At 45.0% G+C, this 18,371-nt stretch overlaps 1 protein-coding gene across 1 annotated transcript in view; it reads left to right on the forward strand.

Moving 5' to 3' along the window:
• Positions 1–18,371, forward strand: part of csmd3b (CUB and Sushi multiple domains 3b) — a 138,035-nt gene that overhangs the window by 27,003 nt on the left and 92,661 nt on the right. Inside the window, exons 2-3 of the mRNA XM_061267724.1 lie at positions 4,346–4,568; positions 16,719–16,831. Of these exons, the coding sequence (XP_061123708.1) occupies positions 4,346–4,568; positions 16,719–16,831 (336 nt within the window). The remainder of the gene's footprint in view (positions 1–4,345; positions 4,569–16,718; positions 16,832–18,371) is intronic.

Raw genomic sequence — 18,371 nt, forward strand, 5'->3', positions numbered from 1 at the left:
GTTTATGACGTAAGCAAACTCCTTACACAACACAGGTGCACAATAGGTCGAATGTTACCATGGCGACATACATTCACGAGTTTCCCCAGTAACATGCTCGCAACATCTTCCTCACAAACCAAACAAGAGCCGCTTCAGGTCTCATTAGCGAGGTCGGCATCAATGACACTAGAGTAATCAATAGCGCCCCCTTCAGACGACACCTATCAACATCTCATTACCTGCGCCTGGTGCCAATCACAAAGGCTTTAGTGCACTAGTCACTTCCTTGTATGGCTGTGCATGATGGAGGGCCACTTTAAAGATATTTGACGGATGAAAGCAATCAATCAACGACTCGTGAGACAATTCTCCCCGCCGTGGTCCCTAAATGCCCCTGAAAAATAGGCCCAGCCACAAGTACCTCTGTTCACCCACTTTCAAATGAAGTCCTTAAAAAAAAAAAAAAAAGTTGGTTGGCATAGTTATGTATTGAGCCAGCTGCCATTACCGTAAAAGCCAGCATGCTGATAAAAGCGCACATTATGGCTAATTATTATTCAAATGAGTTTGCTCAATATCTATGCCTGCTGCTCGTTAGCCCATACATTTGACTATGAGGGTATCTTTTCAATATGACGACGTGGAATTAGACAGAATGGCTGCATCGTGCGCAAATGAAGCCTGGACGCAATTTAAATGGCTTAATATTATCCATTTGTGACTTTACGGTGACTTTTCCCTCCAAAATTGAAGTCCAGCTATTTTTTTCACTGGATCAATTCTTCGGATATCATGTCCAAGAGTATTGGCTGGTGACATTTCCTTCTTTCACCGACACGACTGCAGTGCTGAATCTCAATTTCAACTTTCCTGTGTCAATCTACTTTTTTAGCATAATCCTATTTCGTGTATTGTTCTCTTGTTTTATCCCCTCCCTTGGTTTTTTTTTTTTTTTTTTTTTTTTTTTACCTTGGCCCTCATTTTTATTCACATCTACTCCCCCCTGGCCCCTCACTAGTGACTGACAGGCCTAGAAATTGATTTTCAGCCCAGTGTGTTCCCTCTGTCTCACACTCTCTAGGCATTCCCCTTATTTCGCCTCCACCACTCCAGGGTATAGTCTCGACCACCACCACCCGTTTGACGGGAGGCGTCTAATTCTAGGTTTGACAATCCCCGAGGGACGTTTCAAATGTGCTTGGTTCCCTGTTGGTGAAGCCTCTTTTTTCTTTTTTTTCCTCTTAGTTTGACCTTTGACTGTCTGTCTTACTTTTCTTCCATCTGAGAAAAATCTCAAAAAAGGGAGCTTTGCATCCATCCAGGGGCGCAGCTAGAATTTTTTTCAATGGGGTGGCCAGGGTGACCTCATTATTTTTCTAACCCCCCTCTGTAACCAAGAAGTGCTAACTTCACGGTGCTAACTCAGAAACTGGCCCAGGGTGGCCCTGGCCATCACGTAGCTCCACTGGCCGAAATCTATATATTAATCAGAAATTAGAAAGTGTGAGATCTGACCAAATAGCCCCTTCAAAGAGGCGGACAAACAGGAGCAAGATGACGTGAACGGATTGGACATGGACAATGGACACCGCTGTTACGGTGGTTGAGCAAAAGATTGCTTTCATCACCAAATGAGCGTATTGATCACAGGATACCTCCCTCTCCCCTGTGGAAAATGACAAGCCCGATAATTGATTTTCCTGCGTTGTGACAGGCTTAAGATATCCTCTTAAATTACCAAGACAACTGAAAAGCAAAGAGCTCCGCATTTTTTAGAGCGTAGCTCAAACGGTTTGAATCCGAAACAAAATGTATCGAAATATTTTTGGACTTTTCCTGATGAAAACAAAACACATATATAAGATTTCAAGTTGCATGTTATTTTTGTCCAATATCGATGGAAATGCCGCAGTTGGATTCTTCTTCCTGTTCATGAATGAGAGGATTGATGGTCGTGAGGAAACCAAAAAGTCCAATTCCATTTCTCTGTGATCAAGTGGCATCGAAGACTGTAGTGGAGCGGAATGGAAGTGGTGGAAATATACCTCCTCACTTGCTGCCTGTGCCAGCTCACCTGCTGTTTCACTTTCCACTCCAACCTCAAGCCGACCGACACGGGCAGTGGCTTGCTAGGGCGTCAAGTGTCTTTTGAAGATTTTAACATTTGAATACTAACAAAACGTCTTTCTCCAAGTCAGGGCTCTTCAAGTGTACCGTAAATTCCGGACTATAAGCGCACCGGACTATAAGCCGCACCAGCTAAAATTGGGGGATATTTTAGTTTTTTTCTTATATAAGCCGCACCGGACTATAAGCCGCACGTGCACACGCGTCTTTTTACAAGGAAAGACCGTTCACAGAAAGCCTTTTTAAAGTTTTAATCACATACTTTAACATGTCTTTCTAAACATTGCCTGTGACGAAGGGTTTAGAGCCCTTTGACGCAGGTCACCTAGCGTGCATTCCTACTAAAGCTCATAATAGTCACAAGCAACACAGCCAGAATAAGCAGCAGCCATAGTAGTGTTTCAAAATAGTATTTCTGTTGTTGTTTTTTTCTTCAAGATACCGCAGTGTATAAAAGTGATCAAGTCATCACAAAAATCACGAAAAAAATCCTCATATAAGCCGCACCTGACTATAAGCCGCAGGGTTCAAAATTTTGGAAAAAAGTCGCGGCTTATAGTCCGGAATTTACGGTACATGTTTACTCGTCATTATCTGAGGTATTCCAGAAGACTTTCTTATTATGGAGAAGTCATTAAATCCTCTCCATTCACCAGCAAGATTTCTGTCGTTAAGCAGCTTTTTTTTTTTTCTTGCTGACTGGGCATGCTCTTTTCCAGCAAAGCCTTCCCATTCTTCATTAGCCCGCTTGCTTCCTTAACACCGCCGCGCTCACCCAATTTCTTCCCGAGTCTTTGACAGTTTGCCAATTAGTGTCTGCGTAAATCCTGCGTGGAAAACTAGTTTGGCCGTTATCTCTTTGACCATCGGGAAACGTCACTTAACTCCACCAAAAAAAACTTTTACGGCTCCTTTAGGGAACACAGCATCGTATCTTATCGTCTACTTAAAAGCTGTGCTGATCTCGAATCCCAAATGATACAACACCGTCATCTTCACATATCTATTTGTCATCAGCCATCAGAAACATACAGTAGTTATATAAATATATTTGCATTGTCTTATATATTTGTAAAGGTTTGAATTCCATAAACGTCCACCGCCCGATGTTTTTTTTTCTTGCTTGTTTTTGCGGGTGTTGGCCGTCGTGCGATGTGATCGAGGTCTCGAAAACAAGGTCGATTGAGGTGAGCGATGGCAAAATGAAGAAACCACGCCATGAGTGGTGGGTGCAAGCGGTTGAGGACGCCTGGGAATGATTAGACACTCTGGCCGGTTATTTGTAACTGTGCTTGTGCGTCTTTTATGTTGGTTTGTGCTGTTTGTGTGTTTGTGTTGAGGAGGGCTGTCAGTTTCGGTCTGGCAGTCAGCATAATTAGAAATCTCTCTTTTACCGCTGTGTACTCTTCGTTTTCCCTCTCTTCTCTCTCTCTCTCTCTCTCTCTCTCTCTCTCTCTTTCTCTCGCTCTCGTTCTCTTTCCATCTTGCATCTACCCTACCTCCCCCACATCTTGCCGCCACCCACATCTCCTGGCTCTGAGTGATGACTTTTAAATCATCTTCCTTTTTTTTTTCCCCTCTTCTCTCTATCACGGTGACTAACGTCAGGGAGCGGTGAATGGGAGAAAAAAGCCGAAACACTCCTTTTCTCTGTTTGCTCTGCAGTTGGTTTGTCCGCTTTTCACCCGCCCATCCGATTTAATGACTCCACTTCATCTCAGACCAAGACATCCTCTAATCTATTAAGTTCAGATGAAGCCCTGATGGACTTGTCAGCGAATCTGCCCGAGTGTTACGTTAAACACAGCCAGGGGGAAGAGGGGGGCAAAGATAGTCTGCTGCTGCTGCTGTCCACCTTTGGATTTTATTAGGGCGCAAGTCGGCAGAAAGAACATCCATTTTTATTTTTGGAAATGACTGAATGGTGACCAGTATTTGCAAATACAATGTAGCGCTCCACAACATTTTCCTCTGGCGCATAAAAATGAGAAAACATTAACCTCTGGGTTAATATCTTCGGGGGAAAATATTAACCTCAGGGGCCTTTTCCCAATGTTGACGTATTGTTCAGCCTAGTGAGATAAAACACCTCCAAAATGTGCATCTGAGTCAATGGAAGCAAGGAAACTTTTTGGCACATTTATCTAAACCCCAAATCTCGTCTGTTTCCATTCTTAGCATCGTCAATGAAGCGGCAGGAAACTAAAAGTGTTTTTTTTTCTGGTCTCTCTTGCAGGTTTTATCTACACTTGCGGCGGCACCCTCAAGGGGCGAAACGGCAGCGTGGAGTCACCGGGGTTCCCCTACGGCTACCCTAACGGGGCCAACTGCACTTGGGTCATTATCGGCGAAGAAGGCAGTCGCATCCAACTCCTCTTCTTATCCTTTGCGATCGAAGAGGAGTACGACTTTTTGTCATTGTACGATGGCCACCCGCATCCGGCCAATTTCAGGACCAGGTAGGCCGAACGTCATTTAGATTTGACATTTGGTGCGTCTATGTGTCTTTGTATGTTGTCGTCAACAAATAGCTCAAAACATTCAAAAGCTGACCCACAGCTCGCAAAAGAACGCAGATGCCAGCGTTGCATCTGTTACGTTCCACAAAGTTCATCGGCGGGTTACGCCAACGTTAAAAAACACAAATGTATATCAGATCTGAATCCAGGACAAAAATCTGCCAAGTTATGCCAACACCTGTGTCACCTCCCCCAGGCCATAAGGTCCACAGTCAACATGAGCCAGCAGAATCCAAAAAGTCTCCAGGGTTCACGCCAAGGTCTGACTTATTTACTGGGATGAGGCAAGATGAGGGGGAAGCGATTTTAGGTCATCAAAAGATGCAAATGAGTCCTCCTGATAGTTGCTGGAAAGCAGTCCTCTTACCATGGGACGCTTTGGCTGGCATCCCTTAGAAGCCTGACGCAATCAGCATTCTCAAACAAAAACGCCTTTATTGTTCAAATGGCGTGTGAAGACGCCAAAAAAAGCAACGGTGAACGTGGGATTCGGGTTTGGGATGCCCAGGGAGGAGATAATGCGGGAAAGCTGAAGTCAAAAGACGTCCTGGGTTGACTCGTGACTGCCTCGACAGCTTGCAATTGTCAGTCAGCTCGGAGAGCTTCATGTGTTCCATGTAGCCGCTGTAATCCGTAAACAAACACAGTGCGGCTCTGCCTCTGACTCACAGACGTCACGGCTTGTAATAAGCCCTTGGCGGTACATCGAGCTGGCGTCCAAATGCCATCTGTGTCATTATTGCGCAATAATTGCGACTGTTGGAAAAGAAGTTGCTCGTTTCACTTGTCGGTTCCAAAAAGTTTGAATTTTCTCATTGAATGAATGGAATTTTAAATATCAGGTGTCTCTAAATAGTCAAAGAGTGAACAAAAAAAAAGGTCTCGATGATGTCACGGTGGAGATATTTATTAAACGAGCCAAACTTATATTTCAATGACACGCTCAAGCTAATCAGCACTGCGTCTATTTATGAGTTAACGACTTCAATGGCAACAATTTGTTCTCATTACAAGTTTTCATAATGAATTAAAGGGCACCTCGCTTGTGCCGCATGTTCCGTAGAGCAGTTCCAAGTTGGCCCGCTGACAGCCGCTGGTGTTGTTGGCCCGCAGCATGGCAACATTTAGCCACTTTGGATGAGAAACGCCGATTGAAGGACGAGGCGACTCAGCCTTGTTATGTTTATGTGCTGGTTTTTAGTTTGAGTGTGCGCGCCCGCAGGTTGGCAAAGTTACAGCGAGTTAGCGATGCGTGTATTCATGCAACTCCGGGAAAAGTTGCTCATCGCATACCGAGCCTCTCGTGGGATCGACAGATCCGCTCAGGTTTCATGCTAATTCAACCTGACGCGTTTGCATCAAGTTCCCGCATTTTTGTTTTTCTTCTTTTGCCCCCTTTCGTCATTCCCTCAATTCAGTTCCGCATCTTCCCGGTTATTATTCCATGTGACTGGTTACGTTTATGCGCGTAAGCATGCTTTAAAAGCTGGCCGTATTTATTTTTGCACCAGAACAAACTCAATACGTTCAAGGCTCTCCTCGGGGCCCTCGATGCAAAGTGGGTTGGGGGTGTCGGGGCGTCTGATTGGCTTCGATCCGTCGCGTCTCAGGCTGGATTCTTTGCAAACGTCTTTCCAGCGTCTGGTATAGGAATGTCGTACACGTGCAGCGAGCGTATCGCAAAGTCGATAAAGCGGGCTTTTCACCGGCTACCGGCAAACAATATTAGGAAGTGTAATCTCGAAATAGAAAGATGAGGAAAGAGCAATCGTTAGAACAGCGAATGACGTCTTTTACAAAGAAAGCGTATTTGTTCAGTTAGTGAAGTCGATTGCTGATAATGTGTGGAAAGTCAACTTCTTTGCAAAACATCTACTGTCGTCAGCAGCCCCCAAAATGTCTGCCATTTCAATAATTCACCCCCGAGATTTTACCGCGGGAAGCATTTTGTGCGTGGGGTTTTTGAAAGCGCACTTCTGTCTGTCGTCAGTTCATTATTGCCGCCGTTAGATGTTCGGCGAATGCAATATGCTAGCAATGAGGAGTACAATTGAGGTCAGATGAGGCGGGGAGAAAAACAATCGCAAGAAGTTAGAAGCCCTTAGAAAAGCAATCAATGCGAGGGCGTATGTCCCGGAGTGTCGGGCATCCGTCTTTAGGCGGGTCAGCCGGGTGAACGGCAAGGTTAGAGATGAGCTTGCTGGAGAGGGCCGAGAGGTTGCTGCACTCGTTGTCGTGATGCGGGTCTCCAATTGCATTGCGCTGGTTGTGACTCCGTATAGGGGATTTAAAAAAAAAAAAAATTATGTTTGAGGTGAAGAAGGTGAGCAGAGTTTAGCCTGCTTGTCTGGTGTGATTTATTCAGGGTATTTTCCCTCAATGGCCTCTTAATGGGAATATAATGTTTGCTGTTTATTTTGATTTCAAGCGTCCGCAGTCTAATGAGATTCAGTACGAGTGCAGAGAATTTCAACCTTAACTAACGTCATCACGCTCACGCTGTCATATTTTGCACGTTAATATAGCTTCAGCACCATTTGTACGATCTGTCACCATCCAAAGCGCTCTTTGACCGTTCCACTTCTGTCTGACCTGCTTTGTTGTGTGTAATCTTCTGCAATGCCCCCTTTTACACTCAATAAGTCACTCTTATATTTTCTCCTGTGGGGGGACACGCGGGGGTCACACAACACACAACACAGGACAATGTAGCCCAAAAAAAGGATTCAAAGGGATAAACACAGGAAACACTCCAATATAAATACAAAGGTTATGAAAACACTTTTGATGCTGGCGCAATATATTTTAGCGGGGATGCCATTGAGTGTGTGTGGAGCTGTGCACTAAATGTGTGTGTGTGTGTGGAGTTCCAATGGAGGTGTGTTTACCCCTGAGGTTGTCATATTTCATCTCCTGCCGCATCAGTTCTGCCCTGTAGGAGGGTAAGAGGTGTGTTTGTGTGTGTGTGTGTTTTTGTTGTGCAGCTCTTTTGTGTTGGTGGATAACGTTGCCTATAGGCCACAAAGATGGAAGCGATAATAGGCTGCCTTATTTTTTTTTTTTAATGTTTTATATTTTTTATGTATGGGTAATTTAACTCGACCCCTTGTTGCCTCTACCTTGACGATGATGTGCTTAAATATGACACCAATCGAAGTTGCACTGGCGGAGCTAGGATTTCTTTTTCTTAGGGGCATCTTACCCCCCCTCCAAATTTCCCCAAGATTAATTGTATGCTTCTTCAAAAAAATCGGGGAAAAATTGGAAAATCATCTGGCATATTTCAGGGGGGCCTGTGCCCACCGTGGCCCCTCTTTAGCTCAAGCCTGAGCAAGTTGTGCATGTCATTTCCTGTAAAAAGAGAATAATGCTTGAGTAGCCATTTAATAGGAGTAAGTGGCTTCTGAAAGACTATTACAAGGTGAACTAAGGACATTTGGCTTCTCTATCAGCATTTCAGTTGATGTGTTGTAATTGATGTGTAGGAAGATGCAGCTGACTATTTTTAAGGGGGAGGTGGGGGTGGGCAGGCTTTCACGGGAACTTTGGAAGCTTCTAACAGCCATTTAGGAAATGACTTTTTACATTTTCTTTGAGCAGGCAGCTTCTTGTCACTGTAAAAATGAGTAACAGTATTAGTGCATGTGGGGCTTTTGGTTTGGTGTCCGTTATCTAGCATCATCCAGTCTGTCTGTGTCTGTACCTGTAATGGACTCCTTCATCTCTCTTCTCAAATATGACTTCAGTAACCGCGTCTGTGTCGACTCATTTTGTCAACGTCATTTACTCGCCGCCGATAACCGGGCTCTGGTTCCGTTCAGCCGCAGATTACAATTGTAATCTCCAAAGAACACGGCGCCATTGGCTCAAAGAGGGAAAAATACAGCCAGCGTTGTGTCATTGTCCTTCTTTTTGACGTTTATTAAAAATGGACTCCTGGCTCGTATGGGCTGCTTCTCGCACTTTGCCCCAATCAATCTTGACTTTTTTACAATGGGAAGAATCATACGAGTACCCCGAATGAGTTGAGATCGATTTAATGAGCAAAAAGGCTGACTTTGACGGCATGTTGAAAAAGACAACATGTAAATTGAGTTAAGTTTTTCACGTCTGTCAAACGTCAGGTTTTTGTGCGACTCTTTTTCCTGACAAGTGTTTTGATTGTTCAAACATAAAATCCAGCAAAAAGGCTAAAATTAGGAATTATGTAGCTCTAATAAAAGCGCATAATGTTCCTGGCTGGTGAATCATGAATGGCAGATCTTAAGAGTTTTTGGCAGTGCTCACGGAAAGACAAAGATAGTAAGTACCCGCTGCTCCACTTTTCATAAATACGGATCGGCGCCTTTACATAATGGAGCAGGGACCGAGCAAACACTTGTTGGGCGACTCGTCGTACGAGTTCAACGTCTCTGTCGTAACGCCGTCGGACAATCTTTGCGACCAGATCCCGGCGGGTTTGTCGACTTAAGCGGGGATTGTTTTGAACGGAGGGCCACCGAGAGCCAGCCAGCCAGCCAATATGTCTTGGATGACTTTCCCCCGTCTGGTAAATACACTCAGCAGTGTGTCTTTTTGCGCGCCGCGTTTTCGGTGTGTGCGGAGCGTTCCAGTAATCCCAGCGGCTAAACTGGTAATCCCCTCAAGCTTCCCATTAGCCTCTTGACGCTCACAACCTCCTTGCGGGTGGTCACCCAGGTGTCAGGCGTGCTCTTTCCCTTGGGAGGGATCACTTTGATGAGCCACAGAGCTGGCCTCTACCCCCCCCCCCCCTCTCTTTACCGGGGGGATGAGAGCGGATGTTTGGCAAGCCTTCTGACAATTGCAGCCTGGAATCGGAGCAAGCGACAAGGGCCAAAAGACCAAAAATGAGAAAACCGAGAATGGCGCTCAGTTTAAAGGCCGGAGGAAATGATGCGAGGGAGTGGGTGGGTGGTCCGGGGTTCTCGAAAATGGCATCATTCAATGCCTTTGCAGAAGTCACTATATTTTATTGATGAATCGCAGAGTACTCAAAATATGAATCAAAACCAAATGACAGACCTCAAGACTCTTAACGCCATTCGTCATCCTGTTTTAAAAAAAATTTGCAGGCTTTTGGGGGGGAGAAAATCCACACTTTTTTGAATTGGGAGATTTTCTTCCTCTCCATTCAGTGTTTGGTTGTGCAGTCTTTTCTTGAGCCTCACGCCCACCTGACCTCCCACAGGATGTTTAGCGGTGAGCTGCGTAGGCAAGGATCGACGCGCCTGTCTCGTTATTGAAAGACAACAGCGCCGACGCCTGAGGTTCTCCTGCATTGATGCCGATGTGGAATTCTTTCCTCGGAGCGTGACTCACAAAAACGGGGTGACTCAATCGTACAGAAGGCTTGCGGGATCCTCTACTGTCCACCATCTGGACTCTTTGATGGTTTGGTTCTTTTCTTTTTGGCTTTGGAGTTTTGGGTTAGCTGGAGGACAAATACTACCTCGTAGTTTTGCAGCACCTCAACATTCCGTTTGATATTCCGGCCCGCTTTCTCTTGTTGTCATTGATTTTTTTTTCTAATCACAACAAATGAGCTCATTCAAATGGAACTGAAAACGCAATTATTGTAAAAAGGCGTCCGGCTGTGTCCTGCCTTGAGGACTATGCCCATTTGATCTCAGCGGCACTTCATTGAGTCCTCTGACTTTCATTCTTGCTTATTTTTGTGACCATTTCGTGTATGGGGGTTTCCAACAAGGACAGATAAACACCATCGGAAGTGAAGTTGAATCAGTTCCACTATGGATTTTTGCTGTTCGCCAAAATATCGCTTACATTTGGCAACTTCTTCTTTTCTAAAGCCGCGCCCCGATGCCACTAAATCCTAGAAAAGCCCAAGCTCCCTAATGCCGCCCTCATTAGCAAGGAGAAGTTTTTAGTAAAGCATCGGTAATCGCTCAGGTGTGCGCACATATTTACGAGACCGGCCGTGTTTAAAGATTTTGTGTCGGCGGCCTAATGACGTTGAAACGTTGCCACGGCAGGGATGGAGCGGACGTTCGTTCGTTCGGTCGTTCGGGGGAAAAAAAGCAGAACGGGAACAATGCGTGTTACTCTCTGCTCCGGTGCTTCGCTCCATTATCCTCGCAGACACAAGTACAAGAATTCAATTAAAAAGAGCATGTAGTGACCTTAACACATGGACACGGTCCTTTTGTTGACGTATCAATTAATCACCGTCTGTCACTTGACCATTATAGACTGTGTTTCCTCACTGGACCGTGGCCTACTTTTGCCGTTGGTGTGTGTGTGTGCTTTGTAATGACCATTGTTATCCCCAAACTTTTAAAATATTAGCGCCACACTAATAAGTCTGTTTGAGTGTATGAGTGTGTGTGTGTATTACGATTAGTATGCAGCAGCCGTTGCCAGCCTGGTGTTTTTAAACATTAAAACGAGATGACAAAATGTGGCCCGAATGCCTTGGCTAAAACAGAGCACACTCTGCCTCAATAATACAAAATAATTTAGCAAGCGCTAAAAATATGCAAATATGGAACAGCGGAAAGTCGCGTTAATGTTGTTTTTATGCGTTGATGGGATCAGGCGACCTAATGGCACATGTACAGACAAATCAGGGCAGAGTTCTTTTTTATTATTTCCTTGTGCCAGGAGTGCTCTGGCGGAGCTAGGGTGAGGGATACAAGGGCACTGACCCCCTCCACAAATATGCTCCCCACGGCTCGGTACCAGATCATCCAAAAAGACGGGAAAGAGCACTTTTGCCAACATTATGGCCTCATCCGGTGCTGCGATGATAGCGGGATCCATCACATCTGTTCCCAGTCCCCTCACGCGAGGGTCGAGACCAAAACCCATGACTCTGGTAATCATCCCATCATTCGGTGACCCCTGGAGAGCTTTGCGCTTGTGGAACAGGAGCACGGCCATGCCTTTTATTCCTTTTAATTCGCCACCTGTATGTCCCAGCACGCTGCGAATGTCACTGCTTTTATTTAATGGTCGTATTAACGGCGTGTTTGGCAAACAGCGAGCACCTTTGACTGGCAAGAAATATTGAAATATTGTCACCTTGCAACAAGCATTTTTGTGCCACCAACATTGTTCCCACTAGTTTGGGTTAAATAAGGCCAATGGGGAATATCTTGCTTGTCCGAATCGGTTGCCATCATCATTAATGTTCTGTGGTTCCCGTCCCTCCATGTCGCTGTTCTTTTCCACCTTATCTCCCTTTTTTGGGACCTTGGTAGAGGCTGGAAAGCATAAAGTAACTGAACGTAATTAGTTACGACCACTGCCAAATGTGTTATGTGTTGAAAAAGCACAACAGCAAGTGTTTCGTATGTGGCGGGAGTTGCGGCGTGACCATTCATCACGCCGAACCTTGTAAAAGCGTCCACTCGGATTTGCTCCGCTTTGCGCCACACCGCCTGAAACCCGACTTGGAAGGACATCCTATGTAAAAGTGATTCATGATGCCAAGTCGGGGAATATATACGGCCCGCTTCCCGATGAAGCTATCTGCCATTTCCAAGGTCGATGTTTACATTTCCACGCAGTATTTTCGATTAGAATGCTGTCCGGAACTTCGATTTACTGTTTGCTTTTAAGACATCGTCTGACTTGTAACTTGGATGTGTGTCTGTCATGTTCGGCGATGTGTAAAGGGGCCTTTGGGCGTGCGTACTTGTGTGTTGATGTGTTTTCTGCAGGCAAAACAGCATCCCATGATAGACCTGCAAAGTCATTGGCGGTGGAGTGCTTGACTTGGATTTTTTCTCGGCGGCTAACTGTTTGTCAATTTCCTACCCAATCGTCATGTGTTCACTTTGCGAGCTCCCACGTGTGCTGGGCGCACGTGTTCAATCCCCGGCCGGCCTTCATATTTCTTCTTTGGCCGGCTCTCTCAGCAGCGCATCTAATCTCCGCTTCCCCCGTTATCGCTCTAACGACTGTAGCTTTAAGTCGCTGTCAGGCCTGACACCTTCCCTTTGAATGCCAGTGGAGGCATGCAATCTGTCTCTGCCTATCTGACCAACACAGGTGTGTGTGTGTGTGTGTGTGTGTGTGTGTGTGTGTGCACCAGCATGCATGTCCGTTTGTGTTAGTCCCTTTTCCTTATGTGAGTGTGCCGATGTGTGTACTCTTCCCCAATGCCCGTCAAGTGTAATAGTAAGTGATGGGATAGCCAGAAGCCTAAACAAGCTTTAGTTTGGGGAGTGCGGTGGGGAGGGGGGGTCGGCAGTCACTATCTATCCAACTGTCTAAAAGAGAGAGAGAGAGAGGAAAAGAGAGGGTGCGGGAAGACAGAGAGGTACACAACATTTATTATTAAAGAGTGCAGGGCTGTTGTTTACGGATGTTGTTGAAAATACCGCCAGGAAAATCAAGTTTGCTCAAGGAGGCATGTCACAACGCTCCCAGAAGAGGCGGGGGTGAGCGGAGCGGGGCGGGTTGGGGGGACCTGTTGAGATTGAAGCTCCGCAGTCATTTTATTTCAGCACGGCAAAAGGGCAAATGTAGAAAAGTCAGCGGCGGTGTCGTGGGTGCGCGGAGAGCGCCGTTTTCCATGCGGACGCCATCAAATCCATCCGTGCGCGTTCTTCCCATGCGTGTGTTGCTTTTTTTCTCGCAGCAGGTGACATTTTGCAGAAATACTCATTGCAAGGGAGACTAACTGGAAAAAAGGCCTACCCACCTGTCTTGTTTGCTGTTACCTGAAGTGGGAGAACAGTTTTCACAAGATGGCTGCCAAAAGCTTGCCTGATATCATTTGAAGTTGAACAGTTATGCTCCGTCCGTGTAGCTTTTCTTTTTTTTTTTAATTGACTATTTATAGAAATGTGTTCTATCCGTCCAACCTCAGCATCTAAATGCAAATTTTAAAATGAAGAGGCATTGTTTTTTTTTATTTAGAAGATGCATAGAAAATGTATTTCCTGACAAGAAAAGGCTGCCTTGGTCTTTAGCATGCATCACGACTTGTCAGTCTGAGTCACAGCGTGTTCCCCTCTGAACCTCTGGGGCTGACAGCGAGGTTAATCTGCTATTCAACCCCCCACGTCAGAGTGCCTCGCTTCCTGGGGTGGGGGGTGTCTGTCGAATCCCGAACCTGCGAGGAATTGGCTGTCGGTGCTAAGAGCTGGTGTGACTGCCATTTATGTGGACTGTTGTAATGGGATGTCCACCATGTTTGCAGCAAGTTAGCCATCATTGGACAGTGTGTTTCAGCTGAACACAAACGGTGCAGCAACACAGGTAGACAGACCAATTTAATGAATGGCCCACCACCATAGCCAAGAACCTTGATGTGGCTTGGCTAGTGACTAATTTACTTGACACCGAGGACTCGCCGTCGATTGTAAACACGTACTGAAAAATGGGTGTGTGATTGTATGTGTGAGTATGCATGTGTATATTTGTGTGTGCGTATACATATCACAGAGACCAGTGCTGTTAGTCAATCCCATGACTCCAGACCCTGAACTTTGCACCTGACTGGGAAAATGAATCAAGCTGCAGACAGGAGAAAAAGTATTGATGGAATCTTCTCAACTGATAATTGAGAGAGATTTATTGCTTTTCAACCTCCTTGCACATAATATAAAAGTTAAAAAGTGTGAATCTCCGCAGTGAAGAACATGATAGAAAAATGGATGTGCATGCCCTTGACTCAGCAGCCAACCTGGACAATTCTAACCCCTGGACCTCATCTCCCTCCTCAGTGTGTGCCTGCTCTCGTGTCACCCAGAGTTTATCTGATGATTATATGAATGCTAACGAGATGACGCGTGATGAAACGCGGCGAAATAACAGAAGCAGACGTTTGTGAACTCAGATAAAAACATCATTAACGGCCTTAACGAGGGAAGCGCGCGTGAACGTGCACGTCTGTGGAGCTGGTGAATTAATGTGAGGTGATGGCAAACGATAAGAAAAGATGTTTGAATAGAAAGGACTTGAGTGATAATAATGCTGATCAAAAAAAAAATTGAGTTTTTTTTTTTTCTTCCACAGTTGGACTACAGTAGCGTAGTAGGCCCAAACGTTCAAGGCATTAAAGCAATCACAGATGTTGGGTTGAGATGAAAATGATAAGCTGTGAAACTTGATTGGACATTTTGGAAATCTATTCCCGGATAAGAGGATCCTGCATGGCAACTCAGCGTTCCTCCAATTTCACTTCATGTTGGTATCATGACTGACACAGTGCCCACCTTTGTGTTGTTCACTTAAGGACGACACTTAGGAGCTCAGTTGTCATGGTTACTAAGTGAAAATACTAACAAAACAGCTACATGTGGGCCGGGCCGGGTGGGGTGGAACAACTCGGTTCCACCGAGACTGATTTATGACCGCCGGCGACCCTGCACGCCTGACTTGCCATAAAGCCTCTTGATTAAACGGCATATTTAGGAGCGTTGGACGACCGGGCTGTGACTTACGTCTCGCTATCGTGCGTATCGATCTCATTTTGACGTACTTTCAAACACAGCCATCTCCGGTGAGGACATTATCTTTATTTTGAATCTATTTCAATGTGGAGAATACGTGCAAAATGCAAGTCTATCAGCTAGCTTGATGCTAATGTGAAATGCAAAACTCAGTTGGAGGCTAACTAAGTAAAATAAGTAATTGGGCCTTTTTAACAAATACTGTGGCAGATAGCCCCGGCTTGTAAACGAGTTCAAGAGTTTCTGCAGCCAGGTCTCTTTCATATTTATCTTCATATTTGACCTGAATAAAAACAACTTGCTATATCTTTGCTAGAAAAGTGTCTTTGCACAAACAGAGGATGCCAGAGAGCAGAAGAGACCGAGGAGACTTTTCCTCATGTTTGTCGAAGAAAGAAAGAAATGGTCGAAAAGATGAAAAGGCGTGATTGAAGAGAGTGCTAGGAGCAGAGCTAGGTCGGCAACAACAAAGCCAACTGTCAGAAGATGTTGGAAAGCGAATTTTCGAAGACGGCTCTTTGGAACCAAGTGCTTTTTGCAACAAGATCCCTTTTTGGCCTATTTGGCAGCGATAGCCAAAGTTTCTTTTTAGCTCACAGAGGTATTCTTTATGATCTATTATCGCCTTGTGCATTTTGTGCATCGGCACATTTATATGTACAAAAATTATAATTTCCTTTTTTACTATGTTTCAGTCAATTAAAACAAAAACTATTACTTTACGACCTCAGCTAACCGCTGCGGAGTTCCATATGAATCGAAAAAGAACGAAGTATTTTTCCACACTTTATATGCACGTCGTTAAAACATTCGTTTTCTTCTAGCTCCGAAGACAATATTGAAAAATCAATCCAAGTAATTGGGGGGCAAAAAAGTGAAAATCCACCACTTCCGTCGCCTTTGTGCTTCCTCCTGGATGTTTTCCTGTTTATATATCAAGCAACAGCGTGATGTCACGAGTCTATGAGCTTTAATCTTGTGGCATGATTTATTTAAAAGCCCACTCCACTGAGCTAGCGCACGCACCCCCAGCGCTTGGTCCTTTTTTAAAATGTACTTTGAAATAATGGAGACGCGTTGTACCTCAGAGGCTGGGCTGAGGGGAGCAAACACAAATAGTGGTGTAATCAAAGCGGCCGAGTATAAGTAGGAAGATGATTTCCTGGAAGACAATTTGCGTGTGCGCCTATTGTTGTTCAACACCGTCTATACTCTCGGTGCGGCTACCAATTTTTGACTCGATGATTAAAAACCTCTTCATGAGATGCTAAATGCATTAGTGTGTAATTATGTGCCTTATCTTCCTTTCGTCTTTGTCTCATGTAGACAGCGCTTTGTTACAGCTGTTGAAAATGTACTTGATGGATTTATCTTGCATTATATATTGTAAATTATTTCATTATTATTTATATTATATATATATTAGGTTCCCAGTCTACTATGCATGTGTTTCTAATTTGAGACTAATTCAAAATGATAGTAATGGGAGGCTGCTCCATTGGTAGAATTTGACATTAGATCAAATAAAACCTAATAATTAAATCAAATCAAAGCCAATAAATTTCAGGTTGTATTTTGCTGACTTTGAGGCAACTCAGAAATGATGACAGTGCTGTTGATGCATTTTCTTTCTTTGCCTGTGTAGGTTAACCGGGTTCCAGGTGCCTCCTCCGGTCACTAGCACCGGGAACGTCTTCTCTTTGAGGCTGACGAGCGACTTTGCCGTCTCCGCACACGGCTTCAAGCTCATCTACGAAGGTCAGAACGTGTCACCGTGTGTGTGTGTGTGTGTATGCGTGTGTTTGCAGCAACGGCGCTGGGTAGAAAAATTAAGCACAGCTCGCCTCGGTTTGAATGAGCAAATAACTTCTCGCAGATGTTGTTTTCAGTCGAGCCAAGGTTGTGATGGGCTCTCGTATTTTTTCCGTTGAAAAGAACTGAATCTGAAGGAGAGTGATAAGAAGAGAATTGTATTTTACAAGCTGTAGGAAAAAAAACAAGCTTGAATGTGAGACTCGGAGTGAGTTACAAAATGTCCCTGAAGGCACCGCGTTGCTCCGTGGCAATATGCAGGCCTCCCTTTCCCCCCCCCCCCAAGTCCAGCATCTTTGACGGACCTCAGAGAAAGTTCTCAAGGAATTTGACATGTTCACTTTTCAGCTTGTCAATGGTGACACTTTAATTCCTTCTCCACAGCGAGTTGCTGTCAAGCCCGGCCCGCGTTGTGCGAGCGATCGCGTCGGGCGGTAAAAGTGCCGCGGTGTGACCCAAAAAGTGGGACATTTTCAAGATGAACCCACTTACCGAAGACTCTTCGTTTCACATGTATAGGCGACGGGAAAAAAAGACAAAGTATCCAAAGTGCCAGGCCTCCATTTTTGTAGTCAGTGAAAATGGACGGTTTCAAAAGTTGAGCACAGAGCGTGCAAATTAAGCCTGTTCCAAGTGCAATTTTAAAACCGGCCAGCCGACTGACAGATGAATCGATTTAAACTCTGGTCGCTCTCCAAAACGACTGAGTTTGTGGGACTCCATTTTTTCGTTGGCCTGGAAAGTAATTCAGGTCATGGCCCTTTTCTTTTTTTTCCGTACTACCGTGTGGCGCTAACTTTGAAGAATTTTCCCTCTTCCCATATCGTCCACGTTAATTCTTCCTTTTTTTGCGGCAGGTAACCAACTCGACGTGATTCTCTCGGATGAAAACCCGGATAGAAACCAAATCAATACATCAATAAAAATAGCTGAAGCGGTGGCTAAAATTAGCACTCATTATGCACCGTCGTCACCATGTGGAGATCAAATTTAGATTCAGAAGAACTTTGATGTGGAAGTTAGCGTAAAAGGTGTGGGGCCTGCTGGGGCAAGTGCAATGATCTAAACAAGACGTGATCATGTGAACTCCCGGCGAAGGTCCTCCGCCATGTTAATGTGTCGAAGATTCCTCGATGCTTTCTTCCAATCCATGCAATTTGAGATTTTCTTGCTCTGATGTCATTGTGGGATATCTCCACACATGCACTTTTCCTTGTGAAGACCGCCAGACCATCATTAATTCATGGGGCAGCACACATGCACGCTGCATTTGTATGTATGTGTGTGTGAGGGCGCAGAGAAAGGGAGTGATGTATTATTTAGCATCATGTCAGAGGCGGTTTGATATTGTGCTGATGAGAAGGAATCACAGATGATGGCGCGGACACAGACGCACACACACCATGTTGAATAATTATTCTTTTTGTTTCCGCTCTTTTCTTTCACATTGTTCACTTACGTCCATTTGGAATGGCGGTGGCCGCGT

Source organism: Syngnathus typhle, linkage group LG20 (genome assembly GCF_033458585.1).
Source record: "Syngnathus typhle isolate RoL2023-S1 ecotype Sweden linkage group LG20, RoL_Styp_1.0, whole genome shotgun sequence".
NCBI classification, from domain to species: Eukaryota; Metazoa; Chordata; class Actinopteri; order Syngnathiformes; family Syngnathidae; genus Syngnathus; species Syngnathus typhle.